Source organism: Microcaecilia unicolor, chromosome 9 (genome assembly GCF_901765095.1).
Source record: "Microcaecilia unicolor chromosome 9, aMicUni1.1, whole genome shotgun sequence".
Lineage (NCBI taxonomy): Eukaryota > Metazoa > Chordata > Amphibia > Gymnophiona > Siphonopidae > Microcaecilia > Microcaecilia unicolor.
The window spans coordinates 88,114,816-88,129,285 of NC_044039.1; the positions used below are offsets into that span (position 1 = coordinate 88,114,816).

General features: G+C 49.6%; 1 protein-coding gene across 1 annotated transcript in view; it reads left to right on the forward strand.

Annotated features, from left to right (window-relative positions):
* The window catches only part of RYR3 (ryanodine receptor 3), a 743,078-nt gene that overhangs the window by 354,224 nt on the left and 374,384 nt on the right, over positions 1-14,470 (forward strand). Inside the window, 1 exon segment of the mRNA XM_030213678.1 lies at positions 8,910-9,130. Coding sequence (XP_030069538.1) covers positions 8,910-9,130 — 221 coding nt within the window.

A 14,470-nucleotide genomic window follows, 5' to 3' on the forward strand; every position in this document is an offset into this window, starting at 1 on the left:
GGTCATCAAAGGTGCAAGAGTGTCTAAGGCAGAGGATAGAGTATTGTTGTAAGAAGAAACAGCCTCGTTGACAGACGTGGATGGTGCCACAGTAGAGAGGAGGTTTGAAACATGGGAGGATAGAGATGAAGGGTCAATATCGTGAAGATTCCTAGATAAATTAGATATAATAGGACGGGAATGGGAGGGAGGAGATTTAAGTGTGAAAGTTATAAGATGGTGATCACAGAGGGGAAGATCAGAGGCAAGGATACTAGAGGGTGAACAGTTGGAGGAGAAGATGAGATCAAGACAGTGACCATTTTGATGAGTGGGGGAGGTGGAGCATAGTTGGAGATTAAAGGAGGATGTTAAGGCGAGTAACTTGGAAATATAAGAGTTGAAGGATCATTAGCAGGAATATTAAGTCACCAAGGATGAGAGAGGGGGAGGAAGGATCATGAAGAAGGCAAGCCAGGCATCAAAGTCACTGAGAAAGGATGAAAGGGATTATCAGGGGGGACGAGAAATGAACCGCTATTCGAAGAGGCAGGAGAAGAAAAGGCAGATAGAGTGGACTTCAAAGGAGGAAAAACAGTGAAATTGAGGGGGGGAAGGGGAGTTCCCCTTGCTGCTTGAGCCCTTGTGGAGAAGGATGTTTTCCCCTACCCCCTGTGTGGAAGCCTGATTAGGCTGTAGTGAAATTCAAAGCACTAATTTTCTTTCTCAGTTGTTTTTCTCCTTGATAATATATATGTTTTTCCCCTCCCCCAACCACCTCCTCCTCCTTTCAGATGCCTGCCTTTTTTCCTGGCAGTGGATGAGCCAAACCCCATTCAGTATTATTGGTCAACAAGGTCACCACAGGTTTGGGGGCTTTCTGGCTGAGAGCATCCTTGTTCTGGGTACCTGAGCTAGTGTGGTGTTCTAGACCCCATAGAGGGCATTTTCGAATGGGGATGACCAACTCTAAGGGCACCCAACTCTAAGGATGGTGCCGCGAAGGGGACGCCCAAATCTTGATATTTAGGTCGACCTTAGAGATGATCGTCCTCGGTTTTCGGCGATAATGGAAACCAAAGATGTCTATCTCAAAAATGTCCAAATCCAAGCCCTTTGATCGTGGGAGGAGCCAGCATTTGTAGTGCACTGGTCCCCCTCACATGCCAGGACACCAACCAGGCACCCTAGGGAGCACTGCAGTGAATTTCAGAAAATGCTCCCAGGTGCATAGCTCCCTTACTTTGGGTGCTGAGCCCCCCAACCCCCCCCCCCCCCCCCCAGGCCCGCCTGCCTGAAGTACACTGCACCCACTACAACTGCTTCAGGGACCTGTATACTGCTGCAATGGACCTTCACCTCAATGGGTGGCGGTAAGTGCTCCCCCCGAAATGGCCATGCAGCAAGTGAGAACTTACTGCGTGGCCATTTCTTTTTTTCTACCTTTTTACCCACTGTGGTAAAAGGACTCTGCAAGTGGCAGAAACACCTGCTGCCGCTAGGGCAGGGCCCCTTTTACTGCAGCTACTACAATGTGATATTTAATTTAAAAATGAATGTTTTCATGGAGGTGAATTTATAAATGTTTTCTCTGCATGTAAAGCCTGTTTTACGTGCAGAACAGGACTTTTATAAGAGTGTATGATTGCATTCTTATTTAAAGTAAGAACATGGAGTGAGTCTCCATTTAGCAATCGGCCCTTAGGCATTCCCAAGGGTGTATTATGGGTGGAGTGGAGGCAGAGTTATAGTGTATGTGTTTTATAAATCATACAAGTACAAGCACAGAGTACATATATACATTTACACTTTTCTTGGAGGAGATGCATTGGTTTTTGTGACTGGTCTTGAAACTTATTTTATAAAGGCTTTTATAAACTAGTCACATTTTCAGACTTCTTACATAGGTGTCCTATTCTATTCTAAGTCTTGTAGAGGGGAAAGTTAATAATTCATTCTCCGAGGACAAGCAGACTGCTTGTTCTCACTGATGGGTGACGTCCACGGCAGCCCTCCAATCGGAATCTTCACTAGCAAAGTCCTTTGCTAGCCCTCGCGCGCCTGTGCGCACCGCGCATGCGCGGCCGTCTTCCCGCCCGAAACCGGCTTGAGCCGGCCAGTCTTCTTTCGTCCGCACTCGGTACGGTCGTGTTTTCGCCATGTCGAGCCCCGGAAAGTCGACCTCGCGTGTCCTTTTTTGACGTGTTTTTTCTTCGGAAAATCCTTTAAAACTGTTCGGGAAGTGTTCCGGAAGCCCCTCGGGTTTCGTTTTGCCCCTTCCCGTATTTTCAGATTTTGCCCCGGTAAGTTTTCTTTCGTCGTCGGGGTAGGCCTCTTTTCGGTCTCGGTCGAGATTTTTCTCCCTTAAAGTTTGGTGCTCATTTTCGCCATTTCGGCTTTTGACTTCCCGGCGTGATTTTTCCGCCCATGACATCGAAGCCTTCCAGCGACTTCAAGAAGTGCACCCAGTGCGCCCGGGTAATCTCGCTCACTGACAGGCACGCGTCGTGTCTTCAGTGTCTGGGGGCCGAGCACCGCCCTCAGGCCTGTAGTCTGTGTTCCCTTTTGCAAAGGCGGACTCAGGTAGCGAGATTGGCCCAGTGGAACGCTTTGTTCTCGGGCTCTTCGTCGGCATCGGCACCGGGGGTATCGAGTGCATCGACGTCTTCAGCGTCCAGAGCTTCATCCTCGGCCGCCAGTGCATCGAGTGCATCGAGGCATCGGCCCTCTGCATCGGCGCCGAGACATCGGATAGCTGCATCGACGTCGGTGGTACCGGGACCTCGTCTGCTGATGTTCGTCGGACGGTGGTGCATCGTCTGGAGTGCAGGTGAGGGCTGTCCATTCCCCTGCTGGTGGCAGTGAGCCTTCGGGTGGGGTCTCCCCCTACTCTGAGGGCTCCTGCGGTACAGCCCCCCCGAGACCGACCTCCTCGGCCTCGGCCCCGAGGAAGCGACGGCTGGATTCTACGTTCCTCCTCGTCGGTACCGGGAAGCTCCGGTGACATGCTTCATTCCAAGAAGTCGAAGAAGCATCGTCAACGGTCCCCTTCCCGTGTCGGTACCGAGAGCTCTGGGTCGCCGAGGGAGTCGGCACCCAGCAGGCATTGGCACCGAGAGGACCGCTCACCCTCTGTTCAGGAGGTGTCGATGCGCTCCACTCTGGACAGCCCGGAACAGCCTCCACGCCGGGAACAGGTTCTGACGTCGACGCCTGCATCGACTTCCATGCCTTTCTCCGCAGCCGCTCTGAACGAGAGCCTCCGGGCCGTTCTCCCAGAGATCCTGGGAGAGCTGCTGCGCCTACCCCTCCGGTACCGGGCTGGTGCTTGCGCCACCGGTACCGTCGAGCGTGGCGCCGGCTGGCCCATCGCCCGAGGTGAGGTCCCCGGCGTCGGTTGCCGCGTGCGGTGCCGCTGCCGTCGCCTCCCAGGAAGGCTCCCCGACTACGTCGGCGGAGGGAGCTTCGCCGAAAGGGCGAGGGAGTCTACCTCTCGACCGCCCCCATCGTGGACGTGGCTCCACGGAAGTCGAGTCGGGCCACGGTTGCAGAGCACAGGTCCTTGAACTTGTGTCTGACACCGAGGGTGAGGCATCGTGGGAAGAGGAAGAAGACCCCAGATATTCTCTGACGAGGAGTCTGAGGGTCTTCCTTCGATCCCACTCCCTCTCCTGAAAGACAGCTTTCCTCCTCTGAGAGTCTGTCTTTCGCTTCCTTTGTCCGGAGATGTCTACGGCCATCCCCTTCCCGGTGGTTGTTGGAGGACGAGCCCAGGGCTGAAATGTTTGAGCTCCTGACTATCTTCTCCACCTAAGGAAGCGTCCACTGTTTCCCTTGCACCATGTCCTAAAAAAGACATTGCGTGCGAACTGGACAAAACCTTTACTAATCCCCACATCCCAAGAAGACGAGTCCAAGTACCGGATCCACAGGGGACCCAGATCTGATTGCGCACCCAGTTGCCTCATGATTCTGGAGTTGTGGAATCTGGCCCTAAAGAAGGCTAAGAGTTCTAGGAGCATGCTTCGGCGCCCCCCGGGCAAGGACTCTAGAACCTTAGACTCCTTTGGGAGGAAGGCCTACCATTCTTCTATGCTCGTGTCCAAAATTCAGTCTTACCAGCTCTACACGAGCATACACATGCGGAACAATGTGTGGCAGTTGGCGGGCTTGGTTGATGCGCTCCCCCCTGAGCAAGCCAAGCCGTTTCAGGAGGTGGTCAGGCAGCTGAAGGCATGCAGAAAATTCCTGGCCAGAGGGGTGTATGACACCTTTGATGTTGCGTCCAGGGCCGCTGCTCAAGGTGTGGTGATGCGCAGGCTCTCATGGCTGCGTGCCTCCGACCTGGAGAATAGAATCCAGCAGCGGATTGCGGACTCGCCTTGCCGTGCGGATAACATTTTTGGAGAGAAAGTCGAACAGGTGGTAGAGCAGCTCCACCAGCGGGACACCGCATTCGACAAGTTCTCCCGCCGGCAGCCTTCAGCCTCTACCTCTACAGGTAGAAGATTTTTTTGGGGAAGGAAGACTGTTCCCTACTCTTCTGGCAAGCGTAGGTACAATCCTCCTTCTCGACAGCCTGCGGCCCAGGCTAAGCCCCAGCGCGCTCGCTCTCGTCAGCAGCGTGCGACTCAGCAAGGCCCCTCGGCTCCCCAGCAAAAGCAAGGGGCGAGCTTTTGACTGGCTCCAGCAGAGCATAGCCGACATCCAAGTGTCAGTGCCGGGCGACCTGCCAGTCGGAGGGAGGTTGAAAGCTTTTCACCAAAGGTGGCCTCTCATAACCTCCGATCAGTGGGTTCTCCAAATAGTCCGGCAAGGATACACCCTCAATTTGGCCTCAAAACCTCCAAATTGTCCACCGGGAGCTCAGTCTTACAGCTTCCAGCACAAGCAGGTACTTGCAGAGGAACTCTCCGCCCTTCTCAGCGCCAATGCGGTCGAGCCCGTGCCATCCGGGCAAGAAGGGCTGGGATTCTATTCCAGGTACTTCCTTGTGGAAAAGAAAACAGGGGGGATGCGTCCCATCCTAGACCTAAGGGCCCTGAACAAATATCTGGTCAAAGAAAAGTTCAGGATGCTTTCCCTGGGCACCCTACTTCCCATGATTCAGGAAAACGATTGGCTATGCTCTCTGGACTTGAAGGATCCCTACACACACATCCCGATACTGCCAGCTCACAGACAGTATCTGCGATTTCAACTGGGCACACGTCACTTCCAGTACTGTGTGCTACCCTTTGGGCTCGCCTCTGCACCCAGGGTGTTCACAAAGTGCTTGGCTGTAGTAGCAGCAGCACTTCGCAGGCTGGGGGTGCACGTGTTCCCATATCTCGACGATTGGCTGGTGAAGAACACGTCCGAGGCAGGAGCCCTGCAGTCCATGCAGATGACTATTCGCCTCCTGGAGCTACTGGGGTTTGTGATAAATTACCCAAAGTCCCATCTTCTCCCAGCGCAGAGACTCGAATTCATAGGAGCTCTGCTGGATTCTCGGACGGCTCGCGCCTATCTCCCAGAGGCGAGAGCCAACAACTTGTTGTCCCTCGTCTCGCGGGTGCGAGCGTCCCAGCAGATCACAGCTCGGCAGATGTTGAGATTGCTGGGCCACATGGCCTCCACAGTTCATGTGACTCCCATGGCCCGCCTTCACATGAGATCTGCTCAATGGACCCTAGCTTCCCAGTGGTTTCAGGCTGCTGGGGATCTAGAAGACGTGATCCACCTGTCCACGAGTTTTCTCAAATCCCTGTATTGGCGGACGATTTGGTCCAATTTGACTCTGGGACGTCCTTTCCAAATTCCTCAGCCACAAAAAGTGCTGACTACGGATGCGTCTCTCCTGGGATGGGGAGCTCATGTCGATGGGCTTCACACCCAAGGAAGCTGGTCCCTCCAGGAACGCGATCTACAGATCAATCTTCTGGAGTTGCGAGCGATCTGGAACGCTCTGAAGGCTTTCAGAGATCGGCTGTCCCACCAAATTATCCAAATTCAGACAGACAACCAGGTTGCCATGTACTACGTCAACAAGCAGGGGGGCACCGGATCTTGCCCCCTGTGTCAGGAAGCCGTCAGCATGTGGCTCTGGGCTCGCCGTCACGGCATGGTGCTCCAAGCCACATATCTGGCAGGCGTAAACAACAGTCTGGCCGACAGATTGAGCAGGATTATGCAACCTCACGAGTGGTCGCTCAACTCCCGAGTGGTGCGCCAGATCTTCCAAGCGTGGGGCACCCCCTTGGTGGATCTCTTCGCATCTCGAGCCAACCACAAAGTCCCTCAGTTCTGTTCCAGGCTTCAGGCCCACGGCAGACTGGCATCGGATGCCTTCCTCCTGAATTGGGGGGAGGGTCTGCTGTATGCTTATCCTCCCATCCCTCTGGTGGGGAAGACTTTGTTGAAACTCAAGCAAGGACCGAGGCACCATGATTCTGATTGCTCCTTTTTGGCCGCGTCAGATCTGGTTCCTCTTCTTCTGGAGTTATCCTCCGAAGAACCGTGGAGATTGGAGTGTTTTCCGACCCTCATCACGCAGGACGAAGGGGCCTCTTCTGCATCCCAGCCTCGGTCCCTGGCTCTCACGGCCTGGATGTTGAGAGCGTAGACTTTGCCTCTTTGGGTCTGTCAGAGGGTGTCTCCCGCAATCTTGCTTGCTTCCAGGAAAGATTCCACTAAGAGGAGTTACTTCTTTCTATGGAGGAGGTTTGCCATCTGGTGTGACAGCAAGGCCCTAGATCCTCGCTCTTGTCCTACACAGACCCTGCTTGAATACCTTCTGCACTTGTCGGAGTCCGGTCTCAAGACCAACTCTGTAAGGGTTCACCTTAGTGCAATCAGTGCATACCATTACCATGTGGAAGGTAAGCCGATTCTCGGGACAGCCTTTAGTTGTTCGCTCATGAGAGGTTTGCTTTGTCAAAGCCCCCTGTCAAGCCTCCTACAGTGTCATGGGATCTCAATGTCGTTCTCACCCAGCTGATGAAACCTCCTTTTGAGCCACTGAATTCCTGCATCTGAAGTACTTGACCTGGAAGGTCATTTTCTTGGTGGCAGTTACTTCAGCTCGTAGAGTCAGTGAGGCTTCAGGCCCTGGTAGCCCAGGCCCCTTACACCAAATTCATCATACAGAGTAGTCCTCCGCACTCACCTTAGTTCTTGCCCAAAGGTCGTGTCGGAGTTCCATCTGAACCAGTCAATTGTCTTGCCAACATTCTTTCCCCGTCCTCATTCCTGCCCCTGCTGAACGTCAGCTGCACACATTGGACTGCAGAGAGCATTGGCCTTCTACCTGGAGCGGACACAGCCCAACAGACAGTCCGCCCAATTGTTTGTTTCTTTTGATCCCCACAGGAGGGGAGTGGCTGTGGGAAACGCACCATATCCAATTGGCTAGCAGATTGCATTTCCTTCACTTACGCCCAGGCGGGCTGGCTCTGAGGGTCATGTCACGGCTCATAATGTTTAGAGCCTGGCTGCGTCGGTAGCCACTTGAAGCAGCCTCTATTGAAGAAAGTTGCAAGCTGCAACGTGTCATCTGTCCACACATTCCATCTCATTACTGCCTGCAGCAGGATACCGACGCGACAGTCGGTTCGGGCAGTCAGTTCTTCAGAACCTGTTTGGGCTTTAGGATCCAACTCCACCCCCCGAGGGCCCTGGTTTTCTGTTCCAGGCTGCACTCTCAGTTAGTTGGTAAATTTTTTTTAGGTCAATCTCAGTTATGTCCTCGCCGTTGCGAGGCCCAATTGACCATGGTTGTTGTTTTGAGTGAGCATGGGGGCTAGGGATACCCCATCAGTGAGAACAAGCAGCCTGCTTGTCCTCGGAGAAAGCGAATGCTACATACCTGTAGAAGGTATTCTCCGAGGACAGCAGGCTGATTGTTCTCACAAACCCGCCCGCCTCCCCTTTGGAGTTGTGTCTTCCCTTGTCTTTGTCTTGCTACATATGAGACTGGCCGGCTCAAGCCGGTTTCGGGCGGGAAGACGGCCGCGCATGCGCGGTGCGCACAGGCGCGCGAGGGCTAGCAAAGGACTTTGCTAGTGAAGATTCCGATTGGAGGGGCTGCCGTGGACGTCACCCATCAGTGAGAACAATCAGCCTGCTGTCCTCGGAGAATACCTTCTACAGGTATGTAGCATTCGCTTTAAGAGATCATGAACAATTTCCCATAATAATTGTATACACCCAACATGCTACCTTAAACTCCACCCTAGTTTCTACAGGCAACCAATGTAGTTTACACAGTAAAGGAGATGCCAAATCAAACTTTTTACGCCTATAAATTAATTTTGCCACTGTGTTCTGAAGAAATTGGAGTTTATATAGAAATGTATGCTGCATTCCAACGTACAAAGCACTACAGTAAGTTGGGTCAAGATCAATGCCTGTACGAAGACCCGAAAATCCTCTTGGAAAAATTAACACCTCACAGTTCTTAATTGACGTAATTTATTTTAAAAAAACCCTTTCTGCTCAAATTATTAACCTGATTTTCCATAGTCAGCTCAGAATTCAAAATAAACCCTAAAACCCTTGAAGAAATATCAAAAGGAAGTTCCTCACCTGATTTTAATTTTATAGGCTTAGGAATATCTGAAACCAAAGTACCAAAATACAACAATATAGTTTTGATTTCTCTGTATATTATCTAGAATTAAACAATGATCTTGTTGATAACCAAAACCCAGTGTAATCAAAATAAAAATATCATCCACATATGATAAAACCAAGTGTTGTGATGATTCCAGAAATTCAGCCAAAGATCTCATAAACGCATTACTCCCAAATGGAATATGCATTAGTAATGATATTGATAATATTTCTGTTGAAAGCAGATTGGATGGGAAGGGCATAATAATGGTACATTTTTACAGAAAACCAGTTGGATGGATAGTATTTCATGTGATGGTATTCCTCTTTACATTTAGGCCTCTCTGAGTGTCACTGAGATGGCTCTTGCCCTCAATCGCTACCTTTGCTCTGCTGTTCTCCCACTGCTGACTCGATGCGCACCCCTCTTCTCTGGCACAGAACATCATGCCTCTCTGGTCGATTCTACTCTACACACAATTTACAGAATGTCCAAGGGACGCTCCCTCACTAAGGCACAAAGAGAAACCATTGAAGAGTGTTTGCTTGCTATCTGCCAGTAAGTATCTCCTCTTTACATAACCTGCTGCATGAAATGCTCAAGATTCAGTGCTGAAATTAATATTTCCTGTGGTGCGTCCTATTTTTGTTCATTTCACTTAAGCTGTATTGTTTGTTCTTGGCCTACAACCTCCACCCACCACCGCTTCCTTCCAACTCAGTTATAGCATCCTCTGTTGATGCCATGAACTTTCATTCATAATTATTCAGGGTTTTTCAGCTATTTTTATATTCCTCTCCTGTCATTAACTGGAATCCATGTGCCAGTACTTGCTGTGGAACCCTGAATTCATGGGCTCTTAAATCTGGCCATTAGGTATTGCCTTTGTGCAATGACTGGGACTTATTTCCTCAGGGCCTATGAATGCTTTCTCCATAGCATCTCTATTTGTGACTGACCCAAGATACCGAAAGTGGGATCTGGGAACCAAACTAAGTCCCTCCACATGGTAGAAGTGTACATTTGTTAGTGCTAATTTAGTTCATTTCCATGCCTTAAAACATTAAAAAGGTAATTCTGTCACCTAGGTGTCTACATTTATGCACATGCTACATGGATAAATATTTAGAATGCACATATCCATGTAAGTGCTAGCAGGGCGTCTAAGTGCTATTTTGTATTGTTTATAATCTTTATTGAGTCATAAAATCAACAAGACCAATCCATAATGAACAAGTGAAACACACAACTACTGAAAAAGTGTAAGAACACAAAACAAGAAGTGTACTCATCACCGCCCCCCCCCCCCATCCAACCCACTCATTCTTTGCCACAGTCATGCTACCAAACTGAATCTTTTCTGTGAGTATTTTGTTTTGATTTGGAACCTGACTTTGGCTGTGCATACCCTGACTTTATATGGAACCTGCAGAAAATACTAAGGTACTTGCTTTGTAATCTGAAGTTAAATTCAGCCAGCGACAGTCAGCATTTTAAAATGTGTATGAAAACAATTTTGTACACACTTACCCTCGGATTCTGTATATGGTGCTTTGAGTTGCGCATACAAATTTAGATACATGTCCAATTTGCACACTTAATTTAATTTTATGAGCCAATCAGTGCAGATAATTGGCCAATAACAAGCAATTATCAGCACTAATTGGCAATAATTAGAATTTCCTCGTGCATTCTATAAAGAGATGCTTATAAAGCCTAGTGCATGGATTGAAAAGGGGTGTGGCTACAGGAGGGGCATGGGCGTACAAGGGCATTCCTAAAAAATTTTTGTGTTGTTAAAGAATTAGCAGGATCTGTGCCTAATTTATATGTGAAGATTTACACCAGGTTTCATTGGTGTTAATGGTCGCTCCTAAATGTAGTCATGGTTCCTGGCACTGGGCACTATTCTATAAACTGTCTAACTTTAAACGTGGTTTATCTAATCTAATCTAACCTAATCTGAAATGTATTGACCGCACTAGTCCCAGCATAAGGTTCAAGGCAGTTGAAAAAAAAGAAAACTCAAAACAACATGAGGAGCTACATAATTAAAAATAAAACAATCAAAATTTGTCAAACAAAAATACCTTCAGTTTTTTACACAATTGAATATAATTAAACTCAGAATAAATACTAGAGGAAGCACATTCCAAAGTGTAATAGCTAAAAGAGAACATCATTTCAAAATGACATTTCCATCAAACACCAGTAAAAGCAGTAGTTTTAATATAAAATTATCCCTTAGCCAGGAAGAAAGAAAAATAAATCTGAAAAAGATAAAATGAGCAACTCCGAGGTACTACCATTTAAAGCAATGAAAAATCAAGCAAACTGATTTAAAATAATACGAGCCCTAAGACGAAGCCAGTGTACTTTTCTAGCATATTCTTAGCGTACTAAGGTGTTGCATTGCCCAGTCCGGCCTTTATAACAAGCCTTAAGAGCTTTGTGAAGCATGAGACATGCTCCACTGCGTATGCGCGGGTGCCTTCCCGCCTGCTGTGAGGGTGTGGTTACCACAGTTGTGTTTATACCGTGGTGAAGAGAAGATTGCATCTGTAGTTCCTCTTCATGCCCGGTTCTGAAGAGCTTCTTTTTGGTGCCTTTTCAGCTTCTTTTTATTCGAATTTTTCGCTGTGCCTTGTCAGGCTTTTCCCCCTTCTCTTCCCGTACCTTCTTAGTTATTTTTTGCTGATTTTTAAGTTTCCTTTATTTCTGTGCCTTAGGCCACGTTTAGGCCTACTCTTCGGTTGGGTCTTTCCCGTGAATTTTTCTGTGGTGCCTTACCTTTTTTTCAGGCACCATCATGTCTTTTGACTTTGCTTCGGAGGTTTTTCCTTCTATGTCCAAGAAAGTTCCCAGTGACTTTAAGTGCTGTTTCCAGTGCAATCGGATGATCTCTGGCAAAGACACCATTTTCTGGTGTCTTCAGTACTTAGGGCCCAACCATACCCTGCCAACTGTGTCCTTTGTCTTTGGATGAAGAAACGGACCCATGTTGCCAGAGAGGCTCAACGTAAAAGGATTTTGGAGCCAGATCCAAGTCCTCAACGTCGGCATTGAGGTCGGCAGCGGGCAGCAGCATCGTCGAACACTGCATTGGCATCGGGAGTGTCGGTCCATATGGCTGCTTTGAGATCCATTGACACTGGGAGCTGTGGTGCGTCGAGTGGGTCTCCACCTGTCTCGATGCCAAGTGCTTAACAGGGTCCCTGGGACTGGCCAGCACTGGACTCAATCCTGAGGCGACATGAGGATTTGACGTCATCCTCATCGGCACCAAAAAGTCTCGATTCTGAGCTTTGGGCAAAGGCCAAGAAGCATTGGCATCAGTCGTCCTTGACACATGGTCTGGGAACTTCAGGACATCGAGGGATTCAGCACCCATGAAGCATCGGCACCGGGAGGATTGCTCCTCCTCTATCCAGGAGGTGCTGACATGCCTGTCTCCAGGCAGCCAGGACAAGGCTCCCATCTCAGCCTCATCAGATCTACAGCCTGTCTCAGAGCCGGCACCCCAGTATTTCCCAGTGTCAGCCCTCGATGAGCATATCTGGGCCTTGCTTCCTGAGGTGCTGGATGGTATTCTGCAATGGTGTGCATTGGTATTGGTGTGCTTGCACCCATCATACAGCCCATTGCAGCCCTGCTTGGCCCTCAGCCTTTGGTGCAGCCTCCAATGCATGTGCCGTGTGCGGCCCCAGTCTCAACTGCCACCAAGCTGGTACCCCTGCTATGTTGGTGGAGGCAGCTTTGCCAGAGTTGAGGGCAGGAGCCGACTCCTTGACGCACCTCTCAAGGAACATGATTCCTCAAAGTGGGGTCAGGCTCAGTTTCAGCCCTCCCACGAGGAGTTTCTGCTCTTGGGAGTCAGAGGAGGATACAAGGTAGTTTTCGGAGGACGAGTCCTATGGTATCCCCTCTGAACCCTCTCCTCCACTTGAAAAGAGAAAGTCTCCTCCGAAGAGCCTTTCATTTCCCTCTTTTGTGAAGGAATTGGCTGATGCTATTCCATTTCATTTGGAAGTGGAGGATAAGCCCAGGGCTAAGATGCGCAAGGTCCTGGACTATGAGTCCCCTCCTAGGGAGTCTGTGACTGTCCTTCTTCACAAGCTACTTGAGGAAGTCCTCAGTAGGAAATGGGACTCCCCTTTGTCGGTCCCTGTCCTGCCCAAGAAGATCAACACTCACTATCGGATCCACAGCACACCTGGTTTTGATTAAACTCAGTTACCTCACAATTCCATGGTGGTGGAATCTGCTCTCAAGAGAGTCAGGATTTCTAGAGACTATGTCTAGGCACCCCAAGCAGAGAAGCTAGGACCTTGGATTCTTTTGGTAGGAAGATTTTCCAGGCCTCAATGTTTGTTTCCCGTATACAGGCTTACCAGTTCTTTACGAGCGTGTACTTGCGGGACTTGGTGCGCAAGCTGATGGACTTGGCAGACTCTCTCCCATTGGAGCAGGCTGAGTCAGTGTACCAGCTGGCCAAGCAGCAGAAGGCATGTCAAAAGTTCTTTGCCAGGGGTGCCTGTGACATCTTCAACGTGGCTTCCAGGATTTCTGCTCATAGTATAGCAATGCACAGACTCTCATGGCTGTGTGTTTCTGACTTAAGTACATAAGTATTACAGAGGTTGGTGGAGGTCCCATGCCGGGGGTGGTGGTGGTGGTGGTGGGGGGGGGGGGGGAAATAACCTTTTTGGAGAGGTTGAGGAAGTCGCTAACCAAATCAAAAAGCATACTGATACCATCTCTTCTATCTCCTGCTGGGCGCCTTCTGCATCAGCCTCCTCAGCTAGGTGGCCCTTTGGCAAGTTGAAGAGGGGTGTCTACTACTCATAGAGACATAGGTATACTACTTCCTCGCCCAAGCCTGCTCAGGCTTAACCCCGTCGTGCTCATTCTCATCAACAGCGTGTGCCTAAGGCCCCTGCTGCTCCCCAGTCTAAGCAAAGGACGAGCTTTTGACTGGCTCCAGCAGAGAATAACCGCTGTAAAAGTGTCTGTGCCAGACAACTTGCCAGTCAGGGGGGGCTGAAGTTTTCCCTCAAAAAATATCCCTTATAATCTCCGACTGGTAGATTCTCCAAACAGTCCATCTCGGATATGCATTTAATTGGCATAAAAAACCTCCAAACTGCCCACCAAATGTTCTTGTACTTCATCTGTCAGCATGAGCAGGTTCCTGCAGAGGAATTCTCTGCCCTTCTACAGGCCCATTCTGTCAAACTCGTTCCACCAGGGGAAGAAGGGCAGGGATTATATTCCAGGTACGTTCCATCCTAGACCTAAGGGTCCTGTACAAATTCCTGGTCAAAGAAAAGTTCATGATAGTTCCCTGTGCACCCTTCTCCCCATGATTCAGAAAAATGATTGGCTGTGCTCTCTGGATCTGAAGGATGCATATACTCACATCCCAATACTTCCAGCCCACAGGAAGTATCTTCGATTTTGGCTGGGAACACATCACTACCATTAACGCCTGTTGCCTTTTGGCCTCTTGTCAGCTCCCAGGGTCTTTACCAAATGTCTAGTAGTAGTTTCAGCATAATTATGCAGACTTGGAGTCCATGTGTTCCCTTACCTCAATGATTGGCTGGTGATGAGCACATCGGATGATGGTGCTCGGGAGTCCATGAAGAGGACTATTTGGGTACTGGAGCTACTAGGGTTCGCTATAAACTACCCCAAGTCTCATCTTTACCCTGCACAACAATTAGAATTCATTGGAGCCCTGCTTGACATGCAGAAGGTTCGAGCTTTCCTCCCAGGACCGATGATGAACACTCTAGTCACTCTTGGCTCTCAGTTTATGTGACACTCATGACACACCTTCAGATGAGATCAGTCCAATGAACCCTAGCCTCCCAGTGGTACCAGGCTATGGGAGAG